General features: G+C 40.6%; 1 protein-coding gene across 2 annotated transcripts; it reads left to right on the top strand.

Moving 5' to 3' along the window:
• On the top strand, nucleotides 1-26,541 carry CSE1L (chromosome segregation 1 like). 2 transcript variants are annotated; one of them, XM_081916720.1, is made up of 25 exons: nucleotides 1-150; nucleotides 2,983-3,078; nucleotides 4,873-5,015; nucleotides 7,238-7,339; nucleotides 8,620-8,765; nucleotides 8,929-9,019; nucleotides 9,567-9,674; nucleotides 11,193-11,285; nucleotides 12,124-12,291; nucleotides 12,383-12,512; nucleotides 13,735-13,800; nucleotides 14,875-15,077; nucleotides 16,076-16,160; nucleotides 17,038-17,099; nucleotides 18,103-18,239; nucleotides 18,614-18,717; nucleotides 18,957-19,054; nucleotides 19,983-20,133; nucleotides 20,540-20,748; nucleotides 21,866-21,963; nucleotides 22,132-22,217; nucleotides 22,652-22,733; nucleotides 23,720-23,866; nucleotides 25,031-25,262; nucleotides 26,040-26,541. In XM_081916720.1, exons 2-25 carry the CDS (start codon nucleotides 2,994-2,996, stop codon nucleotides 26,127-26,129), a joined length of 2,916 nt encoding a protein of 971 aa, XP_081772846.1. In that variant the 5' UTR covers nucleotides 1-150; nucleotides 2,983-2,993; the 3' UTR covers nucleotides 26,130-26,541. The 2 variants fall into 2 exon arrangements, with proteins under 2 accessions (XP_081772846.1, XP_081772845.1); XM_081916719.1 differs by having other exon boundaries at nucleotides 23-140.

Genomic DNA, 26,541 nt, shown 5'->3' with positions numbered 1-26,541 from the left:
AGGGGGGGGGGAGAAGAGGCCGCTCGGCGCCCTGCGTAATTCGGTCACTACGTCGCCGCCGCGCCCTCTCGCCGAGGTTTGAATGTGAAGCGGAGGAGTTGCTGTCGCCGCCGTCGCTGCCAGTCGTGCTCTCTCAAGGGGTCACGTCAGGTGAGGCCGGGCGCCTGAGCGGCGGGGGTCCGGAGCCCTGAGTCGGGCAGGGGGGAGACGGCGGAGCCCCGAAGGGAGGCGGCTGCGGTCCGCCTTCCCCGGCCCTCGGGTGGCTCTCGGCTTGTGGGCCCAGCCGAGGGAGGGGGCGCACCTGAGCATGCTGCGTCTGCCTCGGCCCGCCCCTTCGGGGCAGCGCGCGCCCCCCGTTGGTCCTTGAGCCTAGCCCGTGACGAAAGCGCCCTGTTGATTGGCCACCGCAGCTGCCACTCCGGTGGGCGAAATAACGAGGTGGTGTGATCCGAATATACTTTCAATCACTGTCTCTCCGTTGCGATTTCCCCCTTCGTGGTATTAAGGCCAAGCCTCTCTCCTCGCGGACTCAGCCCGGAGGCCACGGGACTGCCACATGCTGCGGAGGGAGCGGGATTTGTAGCTCCTGGTTCCCTGGGTATAATGAGCGGGTGCCAACCAAGGCTTAGGCTGCAATCCTGTGCGTACTTTTCCTGGGCATGAGCCCCACTGAATAGAGCTGGGCTGACTTCAGAGTAAGCATGCATGTCAGTGACTACGCTGCTGGTAGCTCTAGAAAGATGTGATGGGTCTCAGGCTTATGCGGAAATGGGGTGTTTCCTAACCTGACTTGGAAAAGACTTGCGGGTGTTCAGTGGCGAGGGAAAGCCACTCTGCAATTGTTCAGAGGTGATTCTTAGGTGCTTGCATGGAATGTTACATTTCAAAGGATTTCCATAAACGTTTGTGGTAATTTTGCATGGCATTTTATTTCCACATTGCAAATTAGGAGTTGAGAAAGAATAATGGCCACTTCCTGAACTCACAGCACAGCCTGTTTGTAAAGGTTACTTTTGCATTAAGTGAGGAAGCAGTCAAGGTAATAGACATACCAGTAAATGGTATGAAATAGAATATGTTTACATCTCCCAGTACAGTGGTACCTTGGGTTACATACGCTTTAGGTTACAGACTCCGCTAACCCAGAAATAGTGCTTCAGGTTAAGAACTTTGCTTCAGGCTAAGAACAGAAATCGCGCAGTGGCGGCGCGGCAGCGGCGGGAGGCCCCATTAGCTAAAGTGGTGCTTCAGGTTAAGTACGGACCTCCGGAATGAATTAAGTACTTAACCCGAGGTACCACTGTATTATTTAGGAGATGTGCAGTAGCATTTTGTAGCAGTGAAACTGGGTTAACAGCGGCTGGATCCTTCTCATACAACAGTGGTTTCTTAAGCAGTGGGTGGACCTTCTCCAGGAAAATGTTTGTAATGGTAGCTAGAAGTTTTCATCTGTCATGATGGGTCTGGGGTGAAAACACACATCATGGCCTTCACAGTATCAAACAACCTGTGTGGAAACTAGGTCAGACGTGAGCCATGCAACTGCAACAAGTGGATGCTTTTGACACTTCCTCTATAGCAGTGTTTGCCAACCTTGGGTCTCCAGCTGTTTTTGGACTACAACTCCCATCATCCCTAGCTAGTAAGACCAGTGGTCAGGGATGATGGGAACTGTAGTCCAAAAAACAGCTGGAGACCCAAGGTTGGCAAACACTGCTCTATAGGTAAGGTAAACGGTGTTTCCATGTGCTGCTCTGGTTCACCAGAAACGGCTTAGTCATGCTGGCCACATGACCCGGAAGCTGTATGCCTGCTCCCTCGGCCAATAAAGCGAGATGAGTGCTGCAACCCCAGAGTCAGTCACGACTGGACCTAATGGTCAGGGGTCCCTTTAGCTTTACTTACTATAGGCAGTATCTAATTATGCCCCAGTTGGACAGTACCTTAGTAGCTTTTTCAGCAAAATTTAACTGTTACAGTGAGTGGAGTCTAACAGCCCCTGCACCATATGGAAAATTCTTTGTTTTTTACCACTAGTGTTCAAGCTTGTCAGCAAACCAAGAAGCGTGATCTATGGAAGAGACACTGGAGGGTCACCCTTGGTTGCCTGATTAACCGCCTCATGCCTCTAACAGGCCATGTATTGAGTTAGCCATGTTCATCATTTCTTGCATTATCCATCAGATCCATACATTCACACATAATGTGCCCTCCTCTTTGCTCAACTGTTTATTCTTGGTCCCATGGCTCTCAGTAGATCAGTGATCAGCTTAGAATTCAGGAGGAGAGTTCAATGTTCCAACTGGGGCTGTCGGTTCCAGAGTTTCAGAAGAGTAATGAGAGTATAGTGACTTTTCTGTTGCCCAGTTGCGCAGGAGAGGAAATTCTTGTTGTTTCCAGAAGCCTCTCAGTATTATAATCAGTTGTCAATAATTGTCTGTGTGTACATGTATGTGAATGATCACTTTGGTTCCTGATTTTGTATGTTGTATGTAACTTCTCTAAAACTAAAGAAGAGAAGGAGTTAGGATTTGATATCCCGCTTTATCATTACCCTAAGGAGTCTCAAAGCGGCTAACATTCTCCTTTCCCTTCCTCCCCCACAACAAACACTTTGTGAGGTAAGTGGGGTTGAGAGACTTCAAAGAAATGTGACTAGCCCAATGTCACCCAGCAGCTGCATGTGGAGGAGCAGAGACGTGAACCCAGTTCCCCAGATTACGAGACTACCACTCTTAACCACTACACCACACTGGCTCTCAAACTGCATGTGTGCACCTAGAGGTTTTCATACATGCCTGTTGCATTTTTTCTTCTAGTGGTTGTTCCCAAGGGTTCCTTGACTTTCCAGAGAGATTTTTCAGAAGGCAATGGAAACAAGTATAACAGGTGGTTCAAAAACATGTAGCAATATACAGAAACTTTGCTTATGACTCTTGTTCTTGTTTCTGATTTTTATAGAAATTTTTGTTAAATTTTTAGGTTCTGCAGTTATGGAACTGAGTGATGCCAATTTGCAGACTTTGACAGAATACTTAAAGAAGACACTTGATCCTGATCCTGCCATAAGGCGTCCTGGTAAACAGTTTAAAAATATGAAATTTGAGCCTGTATTGAATGGTGTCTAGTGATAGTTTGACCCAAAACATTATAAGAACTGTTTAGTCATTTTCTGGGTTTTTCAGAATCAATGGTAATGGCCCAGAACATGGTTTTTCAAACTGTTGGGACAACATTCATTAATGAAAAAGAAAACTGCTTGATTTTTTTCAGTATATTCTTATGTCAAGGAGCAGGCTGACTGAAATCAGTATGTGTCAAAATGAGACCTCTGTTTACTTTCTGTCACTTTAAATGCAGATCAGTTGTGTGGGTGGAATGGCTGACCCCTGGAAACTTCATGTGACAGTTGGACATACATTCTTTTAAAAAAAAAGTTAGAAGGTCTATCTGTATGCTTTTTGAATTGCAGTCAAGTTACTGATTATTAAATGCAAGTTAGCTTTAATCTTGCTGCGATCAAAACTGCATGACGGATCAGTGAATACTTTCTGAGTCATATTAACTGTCCATGGTTCCATTCTGAAATCTGCCTTTGAGGTGATTGGACATGATGCAAAGAGAGTAGGTTGCATTGAAATCTGAAATCAGTTTTGAAGTTGAAGTGAACTGTTTAAGTACTTCATGTCCCTTCGGCTTCATTAGGCATGCCTTACTTATCTTGATTATAACCACGGTCTCACTCAGGATAGTAAATGTGAATTCAGGGGGTCCTGCTTAGGCAAAGTAACTGGAAATCTCAAGAAAAACCAAACTGATTTCAAAAAGACTAGAGGAGGGGCAAATGTGTATTTTGCACATCTCTATTTATTAGCTGTTCAGATAAATTAGTGATCTATACATGCTTAGATTTGAGTAAGCCCCATTGAATATACTGGGATTTGCTTCTGAATAAATATTCGTTGAATTGCATTGAAGGTCAGGTCCACACTGTGCTGACCTCTTAGAAAGAGTCACTACTGGAGGTGCTGTTTTTGCCTAGTGGAATTGTTGACTCCCTCCTCCCGCTTTTAACAGCAGATCCTCAGGCCTAATCTCACACAGCTTATGAAACTGCTCTCACAACAGGCTTGTCATGCAGCATGGAGAGCTTCTGTACAAGAAACATTAAGTCTAAACATCTGTTGGCTGTGTGGAACTAGTTATGTGGTTCGTTGAATCCAAAACAGTTTATTAACACTGCAAAATATAAGTAAATATGTATAATATTGGTGTTCAACTGTTAAATTTTACAAAATACGTAACTATTTCATTAAATTACTTCCCATCAGTTAAATTGCGTCTTCCATTACTAATTCTTGCTGTGCATTCTGCATTTCTGGAAATACTATATGAGTCTTCAAAATACTATATGAGTCAAAGTTTTTCAGTAAAATGAAGAGTCATAACATGTAGGTTAAGATGACAGTCCAAACTGGGCTACCTTTTCAGAAATTGTGAAGATACAGAATTTAAGAGCAGCTTCCTGATCTGCATCTAAAATGATTTGCAGTTGCCATATTGCAGCTGTTTAATAATTGTGGGGTTGCAAGTACTGTCAGAAATATTAGGCAATATCCAACTAAGTCATACTCTGTGTAGGTCAAGTAACAGTAACGGTATTGAACAAGCTGGTTGTGAATAAAGTAAATTGATTTCAGTGGATCTACCTAAGTGTGGCTTAGTAGGATACAATCCATTAATAGCCATTTCTTCACTGTATCATGCTAAATACCAGCTTGGTATTGTATTAAATGGTGTTAAATGTTTGGAGCTTAGACTGTGGAATAGCTAACCTTTTTGCTAAATTCATTATATTTAAATGTTTTATAGCGGAAAAATTCCTTGAGTCGGTTGAAGGAAACCAGAATTACCCACTGCTACTTTTAACTCTACTGGAGAAGTCCCAAGATAATGTCATCAAAGTCTGTGCCTCTGTCACATTCAAGAATTACATTAAAAGGAACTGGAGAATTGTAGGTATTTTGTTTATTACAATTGTACTATGATAGTGTGTTTCCTTGTAAAGTAAGTGGTTATGAATAAAGTAATAGGAACACTTGTGAACTAAGATGTTGCAGGATGATTATAGATATCAGATTTGGTATTGTGGTAAGCTACTGAAGGGAATACCAGGGACATGGGTGGTGCTGTGGTCTAAACCACAGAGCCTAGGGCTTGCCGATCAGAAGGTTGATGGTTTGAATCCCCACGACGGGGTGAGCTCCCGTTGTTTGGTCCCAGCTCCCCACATAGCAGTTTGAAAGCACGTCAAGTGCAAGTAGATAAATGTGTACCGCTCCAACGGGAAGGTAAACACAGTTTCCACGCATTGCTCTGGTTCGCCAGAAGCGGCTTAGTCATGCCTGGAAACGATGCCTTATGAGGAATGGCTAAGGGAGCTGGGCATGTTTAGCCTGGAGAAGAGGAGGTTAAGGAGTGATATGATAGCCATGTTCAAATATATAAAAGGATGTCACATAGAGGAGGGAGAAAGGTTGTTTTCTGCTGCTCCAAAGAAGCGGACATGGAGCAATGGATCCAAACTACAAGAAAGAAGATTCCACCTAAAAATTAGGAAGAACTTCCTGACAGTAAGAGCTGTTCGACAGTGGAATTTGCTGCCAAGGAGTGTGGTGGAGTCTCCTTCTTTGGAGGTCTTTAAGCAGAGACTTGACAACCATATGTCAGGAGTGCTCAGATGGTGTTTCCTGCTTGGCAGGGGGTTGGACTCGATGGCCCTTGTGGTCTCTTCCAACTCTATGATTCTATGCTGGCCACATGACCTGGAAGCTGTACACCGGCTCCCTCAGCCTATAGAGCAAGATGAGCACCGCAACTCCAGAGTTGTCCGCGACTGGACGTAATGGTCAGGGGTGCCTTTACCTTTTACCCATAAAGCTACCTTTAGAAACAGGTATCTATTCTTCCAGAACAACATACTATTAGTACACTTATTTACTGAAGGGAATAGTGATTTTGTATCTGAAATCCCAGGTTAACAGTTTCTTTGGTTGCTTTGCTAGTTGCAAGGATCCACACATTTGGACTTGCTTCACTAGCCAATCCTTTATTGGTGTCCTTCATTGTCTCCTCCCTTCCCCAAGTTCTGTGGCACCTACAAATAACTTGAGAAAGGTATGGATGATGGTGCTTGAACTTGGCTTTTGCAGAAAATATTACAAATGCCTTGTTGTTACTATCTTCTGCAAATGAGCTGTAGAAAGAAAAATGACAAGTAGAGGAAAGAAAAAGAAGAATTTTCTCTCACACAGGATTTTTGAGACAGTACAGTGATCTTGATAGATGAGAAATAGTTCTCACTGGTGAACTGTTGAATGAATTTATTATACTTCCTACCATGTTACCCTTTTCTGATTTGGTTACTTTCATTAGAATTGGTGTTTTAATTTTTATAACTTTGAACTGTATCTGCTTCAGATCTTCCAACTATTGATACTAATTCACTGCAACAGGAAATTAGGACACTTAATCACAACTGAATCAAATGGTCCACTTTGAGGTTAATATTTATTATTTTGAGGATGTTCCAGAATCTGCTTTAAGGGCTTGTACTCGGTTACCCTTCAGGTGCTTTCTCATCAATGGGTTTAAAACGTTGAAAAATAACGTCATATAAATAGTTAAATCATAAATTTGGAAAAGTATCATTTTACAGCTGCAGTTATTGGCACAGAATCAGGAATTGGGAAGGTAGCTCCTTTCTCATGGAGCATTTGAACCTGTGAAGATGATAACTGCAGCAGCGGGGGTGGAGTGGGGAGGCTATAAGCCGGCAGTGCATGCTGCACCATGGCAACCCCTGCAGTTGCTGTTTAGTTTGATGATGGAGAACACTGATGCAGTGACCAGTTTATTTCAGATGGAAGTGGAAACAGAGCACGAAATGGAACTCTGCTTCCTGGTGTCAGCAAATTCCACCCATCTCGCCTGATGCATCCACATGCCAGTATGTAGTGTTTACAGCTGAGCTGTTGTGATGCAACTGGTTATGGTCTATTGTCTGTCTGATTGGCGGTATGCACAGGAAAATATTTCCTGGGCCCAACATGTTTCAGAATAAATGTGTAGTGTTTGCTTTTTCCTGAAAGCTTACAACTCAGCCAATGCACTTGCTGCAAAAATGCAAGTATCTCGAGATGTTATGATACTAGCTCAACTAACATTTTGTTCCTAGATTGAAGATGAACCAAACAAAATATGTGAAGCCGACAGGATAGCCATCAAAGCCAACATAGTACACCTAATGCTTAGCAGTCCAGAACAAATTCAAAAACAGGTGAGGTGACAACGAAGAAAAAAAACACCAGAATTCTGCTTATTTCAAGAGGGAATTGTTTTGTGCTGGGAGACTGATTGTGTTAATATATGAAATTTTGTTTTAAAGTGAGAAGCAATAGATACATCTAAGGGCGGATGAGTTGCTTTGTTTCTGGTTTGTGTCAGTTTCACGCAGTTGGTTCACAAAAAAAAAATTAGTATGAAAATTGGTTTTTAAATATCTTACCCTAAAATAAGTGATTTTGGGTGCATTTCAGTATGTTGTTTTGAGTTGAGAATTGTATTACAAAATTCAGGGAAGTGTGAAATCTGAAGGATAAGCTTGCTCCAATTTCTTTTGGTATTATTAATTATGTATCACTACTATTCATATTATATGTATCTTATACATAAAGAAGGGAAGCTGCTATTAAGTTTTTTATTGGAAATAAGATGAAACCTGCATTAGCATTTCAGAAGTGTTGGGTTTTCCCCTTCTCAATTTTAGCAAACATAGCTGATATGGTGAAGATAAAACATGTGATTACAGATGTCCCATTGAAGCCATGGGTGGGAATCCTATGAGAACATTTGGACAGATTTAAAAACCCACGAAATAGCTAAGCAGTGTGTGAAACTACCCCAGTATGCCAGCTGAATTTCCCATATGCAGTGTCTTGTTCTAGTTTGATATCCAGGGTGAGTGGGAAAAGGCAACTAAATAGGCCCACTAGTGCAATAATTTCTGCTTGAGCACTGAAACTTCTTCTTTCTCCTTGCCCTCCATGCACCTCCCCAGTTTGCTGTAGATGGTCAAGGGAACCCCCATAAAAGATTTGAAGGGTTGTGGGGGGTCAGGGAGAAGAGAAGGAGAAGAAATTCATTTGCACAGCCAAAAGTCCTTGCCTTAGTGGATCTATTTAGTTGGATACCATCCATAGTGGCATATTCTTAAGGCAAAATGAGCCAGGACCCCGAATGTGAGTCTGCCACTGAAAATGGTAGCTATACATGCAATTCCCCCTCCATAGTATCTTGTACCACTTTCATGATTTCACATAGTCCATTGTCCTATCATGCTTCCATTGACAGTGGGGTGGGGAAGGGGGGAAAGTTGTGGTGTCATGAATAAGATCTGCTAGATACTGCAGACAGGATCAGGGAGGTACACATGCACCTGCTTTTGTCACTGGAAGTTGCATACTTAACATGTAGAAAGCCTGTCTTGAGTTTACTATAAGGTGGTTGTTTATCTCCATGCAAATATCTACATAATGTTTCTGTGTCTCTCTGTCCTAGTTAAGTGATGCTATCAGCATAATTGGTAGAGAAGACTTCCCTCAGAAATGGCCTGATCTGCTAACGGAGATGGTGAATCGCTTTCAGAGTGGAGACTTCCATGTTATTAATGGAGTTCTTCGTACAGCGCATTCTTTATTCAAAAGGTAGTGGGTGAATTTCCAAGTTCTGTTTTGAAAGTAAAAGCACTCTGCTCTAGCAATAATGCCTTTCAACTGCTAACTTCTTTCTTTTGCTTGGCTCTAGTTTTCAAATTGATAGAAAATGATCATGCAAATTAAATAGTTCTGGTTTTCCTTCATTTGTCAGGTATCGTCATGAGTTTAAATCAAATGAACTGTGGACAGAGATCAAACTTGTTCTTGATGCTTTCGCACTTCCCTTGACAAATCTCTTTAAGGTACAGTGTGGTATTTGAAATATGGAATTGTTTTATATACCTTCTGTGTAATGTCTTTTTTTAACTTCACAGCCAGCATAAAGCATTTTATGTTGACTTTTATGAAGTTCCTACTTCTGTCCTAGCTGCTGCGATGGTCAGATATATAAGGTGAAGAAGATAAAGTTTGAACTAAAATCTTCCATGCTTACTCTGATCGTTTTTAAAGAGGATGTGTTAGCACCCTATAATATGCTGTTTATTAATAACTGCAATAATTGATGCTAAATTAAGATGTTTTTATTAAAACAATGCTATTGGTGTTCAGACCTCTCTTTTTTAGGCTGTGCCATTTTGTTTTGTTGCTTTTATATTTTATTGATGTTTTAGCTTATCTGGTTTTGTACATATATTGTGCTTTTAATAGAAAAGAGAAATTACATTTAGTTGAATTTGGATGAGAGGCATGAATTTGTGGCATCAGTGAGCTTTCACAGAAGTGGAACAGTATTGGCAAGTGTCTGAATAGATTTTGTTGGTGATTGCTATTAAAATTGCTCTTTTCCAGGCCACAATTGAGCTTTGTAGTACTCATGCAAATGATGTCAGTGCTTTGAAAGTACTCTTCTCATCTCTGATTCTGATTGCTAAGCTGTTCTACAGTTTAAATTTTCAGGTAAGCCATCTTTTACATGCTCTTCTAGTGGATAGTTCTGATCCTGCAAGCAACTTTCTGTATAGGAGCAATTTCACTGATGGATAACTGCATGATTAAAAACCTCGGTGATGCTAGCCAAAATTCTTGATAGGTTTTGGAGATGCAAGCAAGTTTAAAAACGCAAGTATCTGGCCAAATGTCAGTGCTCCATAAGTGTGCTAGGATAAGTTGTTTGTTAGAGCTTTAACAAATCTAAAGTAATGTGCATGTAACCTTTTAGTATAAGAAGCTTGGCTTTTCAGATTTGGATTCAGCGCTGATTATTTTTGGTAAGACTGGATTTGATCAAAGGTTGTGTCAGGAGACAAAAGAACAGAGGGAACGATAGCTGTTGACAGACAGAACCTCTCAAATTTAGGGGTAATAAACCTACTTAAGTTTACAGTGGTGCCTCGCAAGACGAAATTAATTCGTTCCGCAAGTCTTTTCGTCTTGCGAGTTTTTGGTCTTGCGAAGCACAGTTTCCCATAGGAATGCATTAAAAATCAATTAATGCGTTCCTATAGAAACCGCCTTCAGACCAGGTCCGGGGACAGTCTGTCCCCCGACCTCTTCTGAAGGCTGGCGGGGGGGGGCGAATGTCTTTGCTTCCCCCCCGCCTGCCTTCCCGGGACAGCAGAGACTTCTCCGCTGTCCCGGGGCGATCTTAAAATGCTGGCGGGCGGCAGCAAAGGCTTCGCTGCCGTCCCCCAGCATTTTAAAAGCCCCCGGGACAGCGGAGACTTCTCTGCTGTCCCGGGGTGATCTTAAAATGTTGGCGGGCGGCAGCGAAGCCTTCCTGGACCTCTTCTGAAGGCCGGAGGGGGGGAAAAGGCTTTGCTCCCCACCGCTTGCATTTAAAAGAGGTCCCCAGAGATTTCCCTATGGGCTTTCTTCTTGCGAAGCAAGCCCATAGGGAAATTCGTTTTGCGAAGCGCCTCCAAAACGGAAAACCCTTTCGTCTAGCGGGTTTTTCGTCTTGCGAGGCGTTCGTCTTGCGGGGCACCACTGTAATTAAGTCAAAGGAAAGGTGGGTGCTTCTTGTTTTTTACTCATCATAGGCATAATGGTAGGCCAGTAAATAAAGAAGCAGGGCTTACATGCATCTGTTACTAAGACTAATGTGGTCCACAATGATCCTTAATTCTGGGAACCCTGGGTGAGCAAAACGGATCTGACACAATAGGCTGCAGTTCCATTGCCTTGAAGCACTGTCAAGCCGTAAAGCAAGCTGGTTGTTACACAGCTCCTGCTATGCTGATTGAAAACTGAGGAGAAGGTTGATGAGCTACACACGTTAAAAGCTACAGAGAAATTGACTTGGTTTGTGTCTCTTGGGCTTTGGATTTCCTTTAGCAGTTGAAAATTATGTTTCATACCTTCTCTTTTTTTAAAAAAAAGTAATTCTGTATTTCTTTGAGCAGGTTGCATGCCAAAATAAGCAATTACCTAATAGAAAAATAACTATGGATGTGGATCTACTTCTCTATTTTGTAGGATCTTCCTGAATTTTTTGAAGATAACATGGAAACCTGGATGATGAATTTCCATAATCTTCTAACTTTGGATAACAAACTCTTACAGACAGATGTAAGTAGCAACATAAAAGTGGGATAGAGAAGCTGTCGCTCTCCAGATGTTGCTAGACTAAAACTCATCATCCCTGATCATTGGTCATGCTGGCTGAATTTGATGGAGTCAACAAAATTTGGAGGTTCACAGTTTCCTCTTCTCTGGCATAAAACCTTTTGGAAAATTTCTGTGTAATGGGAAAGGGAATTCAACACTCCACTTGAGCTGCAAAAAAGAAGCTTTCCTGGGTTCTGAACAGGACACTGAAATTGCAGTAGCTCAAGTAATTCTGATTTTTGTCATTCTCTTGGAGGGAAATTGTGCAGCCAGTATAGGAAAAATTAAAGGTAGATGGTAATTTTCTCAAATAAAAAATTGTGTCCCTTTGTATAACATATCATAGCACTGGGTCCATATGTTGATAGTGGTAATTCTCTTGTCATGGTCATATGTGATGACTGGGCAATGAGAAATTGGCTTTGGAAGAGGGAAATGCTACCAAGCCTGTCCTCAGATGAGCATCTAGTTAATCTGACCTCACTTTCTGTTAGTGTTTGGGAACATTTCTCCAGCCAGACTAGGATTTTGGCTTTGGGCAACACAAACTACTTTTTCAAGACATGGGGAATTGCTTGGCTGATTTTGGAACCCAGTTGGGACTTTTACCCTAGATGATGCCCTTAGGCATGTATTATTGTCCCGTTTTCATCCCCTGAGCCTCCTGACCATCCTGCCCTCCTCCTGCCCTCCAAATCCCCTCCTTTCATTTACTTTACTTGCTGCTTTGGCAGATGTCAGGGGTACTAAGAGACTACATTTTCCAAATACGTTGGTGGTGCTTCTTTTTTGTTGCTAGGATGAAGAAGAAGCTGGTCTGCTAGAGCTTTTGAAATCCCAAATTTGTGACAATGCAGCTTTGTACGCCCAAAAATATGATGAAGAATTTCAGCCTTACCTGCCCCGTTTTGTCACAGCAATCTGGAATTTATTAGTCACAACAGGGCAAGAAGTTAAATATGATTTGGTAAGTGACTCTTTTCCATCCAGCTTGAAATAAATGAACCTTTTTTAGGTCTTCTTCAGATTATGCTCATTTTGTGCCTTTCCCCCCGCAGTTGGTAAGTAATGCAATCCAGTTTCTAGCTTCGGTTTGTGAGAGGCCCCATTATAAGCACCTGTTTGAAGACCAGAATACACTGACAAGTATTTGTGAAAAAGTAATTGTTCCCAACATGGAATTTAGAGGTAAATATTTCCTTTCTTAAAAATCTTGATTAAAATTTTCCAGGAAAGCAAAAATTGAGTTTTTAGCAATGAGGGCTTTAGAACTGGCACAGTAGCCAAGTAATGGACTGTATTTGTGGCCATTTGCGTTCAAGAGGTTTGCATCATGGTTTTGAGAGGCATTTTCTGTTCTGCACTCTCAGAACTGCACTTCCCTTTAATATATATGCAATATGTATGTCCATCAGAGTTGGGGAACTTCTGTCACTCCAGCTGTTGTTAGATTGCAACTCCCACTATTTCTGACCATTGGTCATGTTGGGCGGGGCTGATGGGAGTTGGGATTCCTTCAGTATCCAGAGGGGTACAGGTATCCCATCCCATCATGAGTGACTGAAGTAACTCATCAATTTGGAAGTTCCTCTTCCACCAGTTCTTCTAGCTCAGTTTAATCTGAGTGTAGTACACTGCTTTTACATTAATTGGATTTTCCCCTGTCTCTTATCATGAAGTGGTTCATACATAATGCCAAAGAAAGTTTTTGTACTCCAGAAATGAGTCTTTCAGTATCTCAAACTGATTTCCAGTCTTAGTTTGCTGGGCCAAGTACAAACTATAATTTTGGCAGTTCAGATGAAACGGTAAATCATAGTTCACCTCAAATGATGAAAGAAGTCAGGGAATCATGTCTAGGGAGAGGCTGCTTCAAATCTTGTTGTTAAAGATTTGGCTTTATGTCTGAAGCAGCCCAACGGTTAAAATCCCCAGCTACTCCAAGCTATCCTTAATATTTTGTCGTACAAAGATATACATTGGTTGTGATCAGGATCTAAAGAGCATCTCATGCTAATGGAATCTTTTACTTTTTGCCTTTGAAGAGCAATGCTATACCATAAGCTGCTGCTTCTGGAAATCTCTCTATTTCAAAACTAATTTGCTGTGCAGTATGGTGCGGGGTTGCTATTTAAAGGAGGAGTAAACACCATGCATGGCTTTATGAAAATAGTTCCACAATGTAATTTGGACCCTGACCTGAGTATTCTAGATGAGAACTTTATTTACTACTCTCATATAAAATACTGATGGTTCATGAACTCCCATTGCCTTGATCATGGTAACTTCATAAAACAGAGCCCAATAATAGGTGATTTAAATTTATTTACAAGCATATGTTATATTAAAATAAATGTAGTTTGTATATCATGGCTGATCCTTTACATGTTTGTGGACTGCTTTTCTGCAGCTGCTGATGAAGAAGCCTTTGAAGATAATTCTGAAGAATATATCAGAAGAGATTTGGAAGGATCTGGTAAGCAGTTCTATACAGGGTGTATAATGGCATTTGAGAAACTGATGCAGTTTTCTGAAGTGTTGACATGTGCGTAAGTACATGCATTAATTGTCTTCCCTTGAATAGGCATGCAGTCGTAATACTTCTTCCCTTTGGGATTCAAATATGTAATGGTGTGGTTTTTTGCGCTTGTCCTGTGATTCCATGGATGAGCACATTTGTTGGCTATTGTGGGTGGGGGTTCATCTGACAAGCCTTAAGGCAATTTTGCTTGCTTTAAGGGTTACTTGTTTTTGTCTTGCTTTTTAGTAGTTCCTGGTGTATTACTGCTAACACTAGGAGGACTAGCACTACATCAGATTAAATGGTTGTTGCACCTTATTTATCCAGTGCCTACAGCCTTCTCCTACTGAAAGTTCAGCCTCCACTCCTGAGTTACTCCAAACAGTTCTCTATGAAGTTCTTCTTTACCCCAGCCAGAATTTTCTTCTTGTAGCTTTTCACACCCTCTCTTCTAATGTATAGTCTGTTTCTATGGAGTACCAAAGAAGCAGATGCATTTGGGTTGAGTGCTTCACATACTTCTTACTCAAAAGTCTCAGTTATATATGTGCACACTTGGAATTTAAAACCCATTGAACTCTGGGACTGAGTGTGTCTTCTGAGCCTTTAAGGGGCGCATGCTGCAGGGAGCAGTCATTTTTAGTGAACCATTTGTTCCCCTTGTGATCTTAAATTGCTGACTGTGTCAGGATAGGTTTTATAGGATCCTAAACTAATCCTTTAAATAGTCCCAAAATTCTTCTGAATGTTATTTTACTTGTGTTTTGATGCTATGGCCCTGCAGTTTTTGCTTTCATTTATATTCATGAGAATCAATATTTTGGCAGATTTTGTAATTCTACATTCCTTAATATCACTAGCGTGGTTTTTATGAATAATAATAGAGAAGCCTATTTTAGCAAATTGCTCTGTCCCTGAAGCACAGCAGGGTGAATCCAATTTAGCCGTTTTGCAAGCAGAGCTTCAGAATGAAGAAACATTGTTTTAATATAACCCATAATGCACCTTGTTTTTATCTCTGCCTTGCAGATATTGATACCAGACGCAGAGCAGCCTGTGATCTTGTAAGAGGGTTGTGCAAGTTTTTTGAAGGACCTGTAACTGGGATCTTTTCTGGTTACGTTAACTCTATGCTGCAAGAGTATGCAAAGAATCCATCTGTCAACTGGAAGCATAAAGATGCTGCTATTTACCTTGTAACGTCTTTGGCATCAAAAGCTCAGACACAAAAGGTACTTGTTTGCATTTGACTGTAAACACAGGGTACTAGACATAAGTTGAATACCCATCCAGACCTGTTTCCTTGGGGAGAAGAACCATTATTTAATAGTAAGCACTCCGTGGAAGAGCATTCTTGACAGTAATGACATGTTTATGACCCACAGACTTTTAGATATATAAAATTGACTTTGGAATAGTTTATATAAAGTAGATCAACCCATGAGCAAAATTTGGTATTTGCCCTGGGAACAACCTCTGCAGTCACTGCTTCCAATTTTGTTGCATTCCCACGCATGCCGCCTTGGAAGTATACTAATGTAAGTGTTCAAGGATTGGATTGCTATGGTTTAACAATCTCTTCTAGGCTTGGCAAAATTTTGGGGCAGGGACTTCAGCACTCGATGTAAATATAAGAGGTGGGACATATGAAAAATAAAGTTTCTGAACAGGGGCCCAGCTTTATAATTTTTGGTGTTTTGTGCTGCCATGTGCTGCTATGTTCGAATGGGACATTTCAATTTTTACCAACAATTGAAATTAGAAGTACTGATTATGTTACTTCATCGATTTAGAGTACCTCTACAATAAAAACCTAAATAGTGTGGGTTTGACATAACAATCATGAGCGTATTGAGAATTAGCTTTTTTCAGGACTATTATTATGTTTGCAATATCTATCAACTATCAACTAGTTGTGTTTTTTACATTTTAGAAGACATGGCGTAAAATGTATTGTGGTTAACCTACCTTTCACTTGCACCTTTTATAACTATATTAGATATCTGAAATAGACTAACCTATTATCTTATAAGTAGAATATAAGAGTATTTATTCCTTCTCCCATTCACAATCCAATGCTTGAAGCCAAAGTATATACAATGAATACTTACAGATCTTGCCAGATATCATTCACATGCGAACTTCATTAGTGTGTAAATGGGAGCCTCTATAAACCAGTCCAGCAATTAATATTGTTTATGATTATTTTATCACACTTTTTTTGTCCTAGCATGGAATAACACAAGCCAATGAACTTGTAAACCTGACGGAATTCTTTGTGAATCACATTCTACCAGACCTGAAGTCTCCTAATGGTATGCTTAGAATTCTATATTAAACATCTGTAACACCAATAAATGTAAACGAGCATGGGAATAATTTTGGATCTGTGTTGTTGTGTCATGCAGGGAAGACATGGGCATAGATAACTAAAATAGGCATAAGATCTCTTTAATTTCTTACCAGGTTTTAGTGGATTGCCTTGTATATTGCATTTTTGTAGATGCACACCTGGTATCGGTGGGCAAACTGTCCAAGATCCTGGAAAGCCTCTGCCACTCAGAGTGGTCTGGGATGCGGAGCCCTTATCAGCTGAAGATTATCAAAGCAACCTTCCAGGGGCCACATGCAAGTGGTGGGCAGGGCCAAAGACAAAAGTGGGCAGAGCAATGAATGCAGATTTTGCCTTTATACAATAAACTAGTTTGTATGCATGTCTCACTCTCCTCTCTGTGTAGGCAAGCAAGTGCCATTATCGGAGTTCATGGGCACATTCCAACCAGGGGGAGAGGGAAAAGTTGGGGAGGAAGTGTGGCTTGTGTACAGTGCCAGGAACTTATGTTCCCCACTGTTTGAGTTGACAATATTTGTCAAGGTGGACCAGTGTTCTGACATAGTAGAAGACTGCTTCCTGTGTTCTTAATATGAGTCCAGAAATTGAGGATGGCTGGAGTTATTTTTTTGAAGTTGGGTGGGGTAATGGGTATGGGGGCAGAACAAAGGAGAGCCAAGTGAAGAGCATTTTTTGTGTGTGTCATTCTGCAATCTTGTCTCTCCTTAAGCTTGAGACTGTCAGTGGGAATCTTTATTCTGTTGATAAATTGTGGAAATATGCTGTGAAATTTGAACTTCTATTATATATCTAATTTTGTCTATATGGTAACCGCATAACTAGTATTAACTTTTTGGCAGTGAATGAGTTTCCTGTGCTTAAGGCTGATGGTATCAAGTACATCATGATTTTCAGGAACCAAGTAAGTTGTATCTTCATTCAGAGTTCTTAACATCCAGCCGAAGTTGTTTGATAGACTATTTTTTGTGGGCAAAATACTGCAAATGGTGTACCTAGAACTGTACTAATTGTTTCACAATGTGCTATCAGTACTTCTGGAAAATAACATAAATTATTTTAGGGTACTCCAACCCCCATTTTAAAACCTCCAATTCTGAAAAAGTTACAGTATATAGATGAAAAAACCCTTTCCCTGGAATCCATTGAACAAATCATAATTGATTTAGGGAAGATTCTCTAATTTCATACTTTGTTTTTTAGAACAGGTACAAAAAGTGCTCCTGTTTTCGTGTGTGTGATATCTTTTAAAATCTTCAGCTATGCAATCTTCTAATATGCAAAACATTCCAAAGGTCCATGGGACAGCATCCTGGGGGACCATAGGATTTCATGAGCCTCAGTTTCTGTGGCCTCCTGGAAACCTCTTTGTTGTGGCTGCAGCAGCCTCCAAGGCTGTCCCTCTACTATCAGTGATTTGGCAGTAAGGAGGTAAAAAGGGACATGTTAGGGGCACATGAAAGAGAGGCTTGGGGTCCATAGGCTCCAAAGATCTCTTGCTTCCCCAGCAAGGGAGGGGGAAATTGCTGGCTCTTGAACTGCTGTGCTTGTTTTTCCTCCCCCACACCCAACACACACGGTGTCTGCAGTTGCTGCTGGCAGTTCTTCCCCCACAGATTCCCCCACCCACATTGAATTGCTGTGGCTAGGAACTCTAGGAACCCCATGACCTTGGTTTAATAGAATGTGCACAGTAATTTTAAAAAAAGCTTAATACAGGTATGGGTGCACAATGTATGTACACCTCATGCAGGAAAGTTACAGTGGTCTGCTTATATAACAGTTGCAATGACCCAAAGATTTTGATAATAGATGGAATGTTTCAGTCCATTGTTTCTGACTTAATTCTTCCAAAACTGCTTGGTACTTGCTTCTAAAGCATTTTTACCTATGTGTCTATTTTGTAGGTACCCAAAGAACAACTATTGGTTTCTATTCCTCTCCTAATCAATCATCTTCAAGCAGAAAGCATTGTAGTTCATACTTACGCAGCCCACGCTCTTGAAAGGTTATTTACAATGAAAGGAGCTAACAACACTACACTGTAAGTTTATGTTCAGGTATATATGTTACACTCATCTATTCATTGATTTCTTGCCGCTTTGGCTATATCCCTCACTGTATATGGAGAATCCTAAATTGATAAAACCACACACGTGTATTTATTATGCTAGTTTTTGCATTTTCTAAAACCAGAGTTTTTAGCTGATTTCCAAGTTGACTGCGCTCCAGAGGCACTTGAAAATGAGTTGGCCTTCTCCATCTCTCTGTCCCTTGCACTGTCATACTCTAGGATTTCACACGTTCTTGCATTCCCTCTGGTGTCCATTCAGGATTGGTAGGGCTCTCCAAAGTAGAGGATCTTGATGAGTCATTGGAAAAACATTGGCGATAATCAAACACTCTTTTCCTCTACAGGATTACGGCTGCAGAGATGGCACCATATACAGAAATGCTGCTAACAAACCTTTTCAAAGCACTGACACTTCCAGGGTCATCAGAAAATGAGTATATTATGAAAGGTAAGAGGTTACATTTATTAGTCCAAATAGTTACCCTCAAATTTAAACCACTTTTCCTATCTTAGAGGCTCTCCCATTAGTATTTTTGAATGCTGTGCTACGTGCCTATATAAAACTTAATGAACGAAGTTCTTATCTTGCATGCATCCTAGTATTTTTATGCAAGAAAAAAAATGTAATGTTAAGCTTAATGTTGCTGTCGTTTCTGCATTCAGTAATATAAGTCTCTGAATTTCCAGCTATCATGAGAAGCTTTTCCCTACTTCAGGAAGCCATAATTCCCTACATCCCTTCTCTCATCACTCAACTCACACAGAAACTGCTTGCTGTCAGTAAGGTAAAAAAGAAGATACTATTGCTTTTCTCAACCTGATTTAGAGGTTCATTTTTTATCACTTGTGTTGACGTAATTCCTCGCCAATTTAAAAACAAAGCTTGCTTGAATCCTTGTTAGGGAATCAAATTATGTATTGGGGGGGGGAAGTACTTACCATGATCCCAAGATCCACTGGGCACACAGTGGACCTGCGCACACAATACTGCTCTGGGCTCATGTTTATGGATGAGAGCTATTGAATACAACTTTATTTTAACCTTAGGTTTTCTCTTACTTATATCACTTTATCCGCTTTTTAAAACAATTCCATTGAATTTTTGTAGAAGCACATCAGGAGATTCCACTGAATACTACAGAACAATTGTACATATAAAAGCATAGCCAAAAAAACCCAAGTGTGTAAAGAAAAGCATGTCTGCTTAATAAAATCAATTGTTAATAAACATCAAAATATTTTTTCACTGTGTTTTCATGTAAGTCCCATGCAAGTTAAATGAGGATCTAGTAAGGTATGGTTAAAATTGTGATTGGAACTCGCATGGAAGCATTTAAGCTTGTCATGTGATTTTTCTTAATATATAGTTGTATGTCCACCTATAATTTTTGTAACTTTTAATCTATACGGTGAAAAGTAACTTGGTAGTCAGAAGCGAGTTGATATTCATCTAAGGCAGCCTTGGGAATTCAAGAGGAGATTCTAGCCAGATACAGGCTAAATAAGGCCATTTTCAAATTTTGACCTGATTGGAGATCGAAGGAGGCCCATGTCAGAGGTTAACTGTTTGCTTTCCTATGGTGTGACTAGAATTCTCATGTTTTAGGTAATGATAGTTGCACTGAAAGCAACTTCCTACTTTTTAGTTTAAGTAAGAATCTTATCAGTGACTTTGTGGTGTTCACGTCTTCTTTTTCCCCTTTTTCTTTTTAGAATCCAAGCAAGCCTCACTTTAATCATTACATGTTTGAATCAATTTGCTTGTCAATAAGGATAACTTGCAAAGCAAACCCCACTGCTATTGGAAGCTTTGAAGATGCTTTGTTTATGGTGTTCACAGAGATTCTGCAGAATGACGTGCAAGGTATAAAGAAAACATCTGGCTTCTTTGAAATAGGGTATAAGCAGTGTCTGCAGTTCAGGTAGCCATTATTTATTTATCTAATTGAAAATATACCTATTTACACCTTTTTATATTTGGCAGATATACACATGATCACCCATAGCTGTAATAAAGTAAGCCAAAAGAAGAAAAAACTTAGTTTGCGTGGTTATATTCATTTAGTTATGTTATTAGCCCACCCTTACTCCAATAACCTCAGGGTGCTATAAATGGTGTTTTCTCATTCTCTGAGGAGATAGGTTAGGCTGAGAGTTCACAACCAGCTCAAAATCACAAAATGCTCCTTTGGATTATACTGTAGGTATCAATATTTACACACATGAATACACTCTCCTGTCACCTATAAACTTCCTTCCCCTTTCAACAGAATTCATTCCATATGTGTTTCAAGTGATGTCTCTGCTTCTGGAAATGCATAAAAATGACATCCCATCCTCGTATATGGCCTTATTTCCACATCTGCTTCAGCCAGTCTTGTGGGAAAGGTCAGGAAACATCCCCCCTTTGGTGAGACTCCTTCAGGCCTACTTGGAGAAAGGTGCCAGCACGATAGCAAATGCCGCAGCTGACAAAATTGTATGTATACACTGATTGCGTTCCTTGATTTCTAAAAGTGTGTGTGTTGGTGTTTCATAAAAAAGAGGTTGGAGACTCTCTCCTGTGTTATTAAATATCAGAAAGAATGAATTATATTTTACTCACACTGGAAATCCAAGCTGTTAATTCAAGTTGGCTTGTGAAGTTATAAAACTTTATTAGACTCTAATGGCTATCGCTAAGGGAAAAGTCTGCACCAGACTGCAGTCCTAGATGCTATGCATTCAAAGATGCTATGCATATGCTTCATTGTAGAAAATGACACATTTTGAATGTATTATCTTGAGCAAGTTTCTTTTCATGTTGGAATGGATTCAGATTTGCCCCTCCACAAATGGAAATGCTGCTTTCATTCAGAGAAGGAAATGAGAACCACCTGGGGCTCCCCTGTAGCCCCCAGAGCCACTTCCATTCTGTTTGGGAGATTTACTGACTCTTCAGATTTTTGCAGACTGAAGAGATTACTGGCTGGGGTTCCGTTTAGAATTCTCATAAAGATGCCAGCCCCCAAAAGCAGCCCTTCCAGTCTGTTGGAGAGTGCTGGTTTGCTCATGTCCTCTTATGGGCTTCCCATAGGGATCTGGGCAGCCAATCTGGGAACAGAATGTGGGACTAGTTAGGTCTGACCCTGCAGGACTTAAATTCTTAATCTGCACTTGATGCTAGGCATTTGTCACTTACAGAGAATGAATGGCTATGTATTTCCCTGTTGTTTCCAAGCCATGCAATACTTTTCAGTAGTGCATTCAATCTGTCCTAGCACTGCTGAATACCCAGCTATGATCTGAAATTCCTGAATAATCTTAACTCAGTTTTTTACCCCATTGCTAGGGGTAAGTTTAACTAGGCAGAGTTAAATCAGTTCCCAGACTCATTGACTGTTCTGCTCTGCTAGTCAGTTACATCATAATTCCATTCTGGGTAGATTTTGTAGCTGCCAGATCATTTTACTGTTAATAATTTGCTGGCATATGTCTGTCTCGGGAGACAACGGAGGAGTGCACCTTTGGAGGTGAGGTCAAGCTGTTGGAAGGTTGCAGCGCCTGCTGTCGCAGTGGAGGCCGATACAAAACTTTGTGTTTTCCTTATTTTACAGCCTGGACTATTGGGTGTGTTCCAGAAACTTATTGCCTCTAAACTTAATGACCATCAAGGATTCTACCTTCTCAACAGTATTATAGAACATATGCCCCCGTGAGTATGAACATACCAAATTCAAGTAATTTTGCTGCTATTAGTTTGCATTATTGTAGATCTCCTATTGCATGTACTCAAAATATGCCAAAAGAAAGTTAAGAAATAGTACACTCAAATGGCCTACTGGATTGATTAACCGGTTTCAACATCTTTTTGTCATTCTAGTGAATCCATTGATCAGTACAGGAAACAAATTTTCATCCTGTTATTCCAAAGACTTCAGAATTCCAAAACAACAAAATTTATCAAAAGTAAGCTATATGTTTTATGGCTGAATGATTTGGGGAAGAACTCTGCACTGAGTGGCTTGGTATGCTTTGGATTAGAACAATCATCATGTGTCTTTTGATTTGATTTCAAAGATGGCAATAAAGGGCATACTGGTCAGAGTAACAGGATTTGGAAGCAAAGAGAGGAATAGTCATTGAAGCTTGAACTTGGCGCCTAACTAGTATAAGGGCTGGGTTGGTGGGGATTTGTGATGGAGTTGGTCCCTCTGCATAACAGCTTTGCCAGGTGGGTCCTAGAGACCCTGTGAAACCAGCAAAGAAGTTTTGTCGACAGATAGCAGGAAAGATACAGATGCTTATTCACTGTGATTTTATAGAAGAGAGAGACACATATTAATACTGTTATACGTGCTCTTTTACAGCTACTGATTCATTCATTCTCCTTCTTTTAATAGGTTTCTTAGTCTTTATCAACTTGTATTGTGTAAGATACGGAGCAATAGCACTTCAAGAAATATTTGACAGTATACAGCCAAAGTTAGTATCTTTTTTTAAAAAAAATATATTTCTATTTCTTATTATTACATTTCTATCCCGCCTTTCATCTCAGTTATCCTGCTCCTCATTTTATTCCCACAACAAACCTGTGAAGTAGGTTAGGCTGGGAGGGGGTGATTGGCCCAAGGCCACCCAGTGAGCCTCATGGCCAAATGGGGATTTGAACCCTGGTATTCCAGGGGGTCTAATCCAGCTCTGCAGCCACTATACCACACTGACTGCACCAGGCTTTACTAGGGATAACTGATAGCTGTATTTTCAGGTATCATTCTGTTTCCCAGGAAGAAGGCATCGGAGCTGGAAGTGAATATGAAAATGTATTATTTGTTTGTTTATTTATTAAATTCATATCCCACCCTTCCTCCCAGTGAAGCCTAGGGCAGCAAAACCAATTTATCCCCTCGCAAGTGGCTAGACGTCATAATTAAGTTGGTGTCATCTTGCAATAAGGGCCTGACAGTTATGTGCTTTAATTCAAGGTGGCAAACTGTAGAGGAAGACTCAGGAGCAATCACCCTTTTGAAAAGTTGTTTATGCTGTGAACTGTCCTTAGATAGGGTGGCATACAAATTTAATTAATAATAATGTAACAGTAATGGTAACAACAAAAACATAACTACTTTGGTTGCAAATAAAGATTCTTTGTTTGCACTTCCAGCTTTAATTCAAGATGACAAAGTAAGGCTCAGGAGCAAACATAATTTGGTACTTTTTGGATTTGGCCCCTTTTCTCTGTCACTGTTCAGTCAGAAATGTTGAGCCCTCTTAATTCGCTTCTCTCGTGGTATACTGATTAAGCCAGGAACTCGTAACACATCATTTGGTAATGCTCAGTGGTCTGCCTGATTTGTGTTCAGATTTCTAAGTCAATGGATCTCTAGCCTCTCTAAATATCTGCACTTGACCCAATAAATGCATTAGGTGGATACTGCAAGATTAAATGGGTTTCTTTTGGCACTTAACAGGATGTTTGGAATGGTTTTAGAGAAAATCATAATACCAGAAATACAGAAAGTATCTGGGCAAGTAGAAAAGAAAATCTGTGCTGTTGGTATCACAAAAATACTCACAGAATGCCCTCCTATGATGGACACAGAATACACAAAGCTGTGGTAAGTGCAATTACTTCTTTGATAAAGTTTATTATTGAAAGGTAGAACTTCTAAGGATGAAGAAGAAATTCCTCTCTTTAAAAAAAAGATGTCTATCTTACCTGGGGAACATGCTAGTTTTTGCTTAAACAGTTGCAACAGAGATTTTTGCCAAAGGAAGGAATCTCTCTGTTGGCCTCTCCCTCCCTCCATTGCTTCCCTTTCTATTTCAAAAAAGATTTGAAAATGTGCTGGCCAAAATATGCCGTGCTGTTAGGAATAAGAGGATAAGAGTTCCAACTTGGGGGTGATAATTCAATCTTTCTGTGTCTAAAAGAATTCAGGGGACCAGTTTAGGGGACAGGAACCGTTCCAACCGGCAGGAACCGTTCCAAATAAGTTGTTATTAGTTTTCCAATATTCCTCCAATAATAGCCAAATTATAACAATATCAATGAATTTGGCAGGAACAGTTCCAGGGGCATTTATACCAAGGCAGTGGTTATATTGTAGAGGAAATATGAATTATAAGGAAAACAAATAAATGTATGGAACATAATGGAAACAAGAGCAAGTAAATTGTTTTCCTTGGACACCGTCCGAAATAGAAGAACAGCCAGAGTATGGATAGGCTTTTTCCAGTTTTTCTGAATGCTTGTGCCGTTCCATTGCCAGTTTCTGCTCTGGCTCTGATAACTAGATCCAGGTATTCCTCTGCCTAAGGAACATTCTGCTGCTGAAAATTGGCTGTTTTCTGCGGCGGTTTGAAATGGTTTTTGAATCCCCGCGGAGGGGTGAGCTCCCGTCTTTCGGTCCCAGCTCCTGCCCACCTAGCAGTTCGAAAGCACCCCCAAGTGCAAGTAGATAAATAGGTACCACTTTATAGCGGGAAGGTAAACAGCGTTTCCGTGTGCTGCGCTGGTGCCGTCTTGCCAGAACAGCTTCGTCATGCCACATGACCTGGAAGTGTCTCCAGACAGTGCTGGCTCCCGGCCTCTTAAGTGAGATGAGCGCACAACCCTAGAGTCGGACACGACTGGCCCGTACGGGCAGGGGTACCTTTACCTTCACCTTTAACATATTGTTTTTGTGCTACGCCTTTAAGATTTTAATTTTCGTAAGTTGCTTAGATTCTTTTGCAGCGAGCAACGAATAAGTCCATTAAATAAAAGGTTTTCTCCACAGGACACCCCTTCTTCAGGCTCTCATTGGTCTCTTTGAGTTGCCTGAAGATGATACCCTTCCTGACGAAGAACACTTCATTGATATAGAAGACACGCCAGGGTACCAAACTGCATTCTCCCAGCTTGCCTTTGCTGGGAAAAAAGAACACGATCCAGTGGGCCAAATTGTGAACAATCCTAAAATCCATCTTGCACAGTCTCTTCACAAGTTATCAACTGCGTGTCCAGGCAGGGTAAGATTGTGTGGCTGTAATCTAGTGTGTGTGGTGATATGAATGTGGGGAATCATTTCTTTTTCCTGAGTCTGTTCTCTTATCCTAGAAAATGCAGTGTGCCAAAATCGGAAGATTCCTTTTTTGACTGCTGTCTTGAATGAACATGCTCATAATCGCACTCTGTTGAAATCAGTTGTGCTGATTTTGTAGATGTGTTGAGGACTGGGGTGCCCGTCTTCTGCAAGAGCGATTTCTAAAGCGTGCCTCACTTTCAGATTATCTGGTTCTGATATGGCTTAATTTGTCAAACTCTAGTCAGCAACTAGATGGTTCCTTGGTTGTGGCATTGCTCAAAGCAACAACTCACCAGGTAGAAGGTGAAGAGATGTGTTCATAACTTTCCACCTAGCTTCATGCTGGTTGGACTAACTGGATAACCACATACATGATTCCATCTTTTCCCCTTTCCTTGCATCCAAAGTTAACCTTCCTCAGTCCTGGCATCATTGTACTGCCCCCTTATTGACTAGAAGCAGATTCAGGCTGTGCTAGCTCTGCGCAGTGTTTGCAGCAACGGTACCAAAGTGTGTAGATGCAGGCAATAGCTTAAGTGCTGACTGAAAAACGAAGCTATAATATGAAAGTATACGCTGAGATGCACACAAGTCAATTAACGTTTTAGGATTTGGAGAAACTAAAATGTTAAAACATTTGCCTGCAAGCCTGCATGCTGGTATTTTAAACTACTGTAATTTAGATGCATATTAATAATGCCACTCTATCTTGTGTTTAAAGGTTCCCTCGATGCTGAGTACTAGCCTGAATGCAGAAGCTTTGAAATTTCTTCAAGGATACTTACAGGCTGCAAGTGTAACATTGCTCTGACCTCTTTATTTTGAATGGGAGAATTTCAAAGTTGCATCAAGGAACGCTGATACTGACTGTTCTAAACAAAGCTCGGACAAGGTGAAACGAGTTGCTACTTCAAAAAAGACATCACTGAATTACTGCTTGATACAGAAGCTGAATGATACTTTGTTCATGTGATCATAGGTAAAGAAGCAAGTGACTTTTCCATTCCCAGTTTGCTTTCAAAGGGAATAGTAATAGGAGTTTATCATTTGGGATTGATTGAAGTTCCACATCTGCAGTGTTTGGGTACCATTTTAAAATGTATAGAGTACTGGATGCAAACTCATGTTGTCACTTATTTTTTCCAGTTTATTGTCATTTGTATTTCTTTTGTGTCTCAAAAGATTTATCTGAATTGTGAATAAATAAGCTCTTGTTTAAAGTA

This window comes from Podarcis melisellensis (assembly GCF_964234715.1).
Source record: "Podarcis melisellensis genome assembly, chromosome: 6".
NCBI lineage: Eukaryota > Metazoa > Chordata > Lepidosauria > Squamata > Lacertidae > Podarcis > Podarcis melisellensis.
The sequence above is the reverse complement of the archived record's forward strand: the minus strand, read 5'-3'. Positions and strand labels throughout refer to the sequence as shown.

What these genes read in the sequence shown, in the direction of transcription:
- CSE1L (XM_081916720.1), top strand. Translation starts at nt 2,994, where the DNA reads ATGGAACTGAGTGATGCCAATTTGCAGACTTTGACAGAATACTTAAAG. An exon ending in TTAAAAGGAACTGGAGAATT is followed by an intron (nt 5,016 to 7,237) that starts GTAGGTATTTTG and finishes TTTTGTTCCTAG; the next exon opens with ATTGAAGATGAACCAAACAA. An exon ending in TCATGATTTTCAGGAACCAA is followed by an intron (nt 17,100 to 18,102) that starts GTAAGTTGTATC and finishes TCTATTTTGTAG; the next exon opens with GTACCCAAAGAACAACTATT.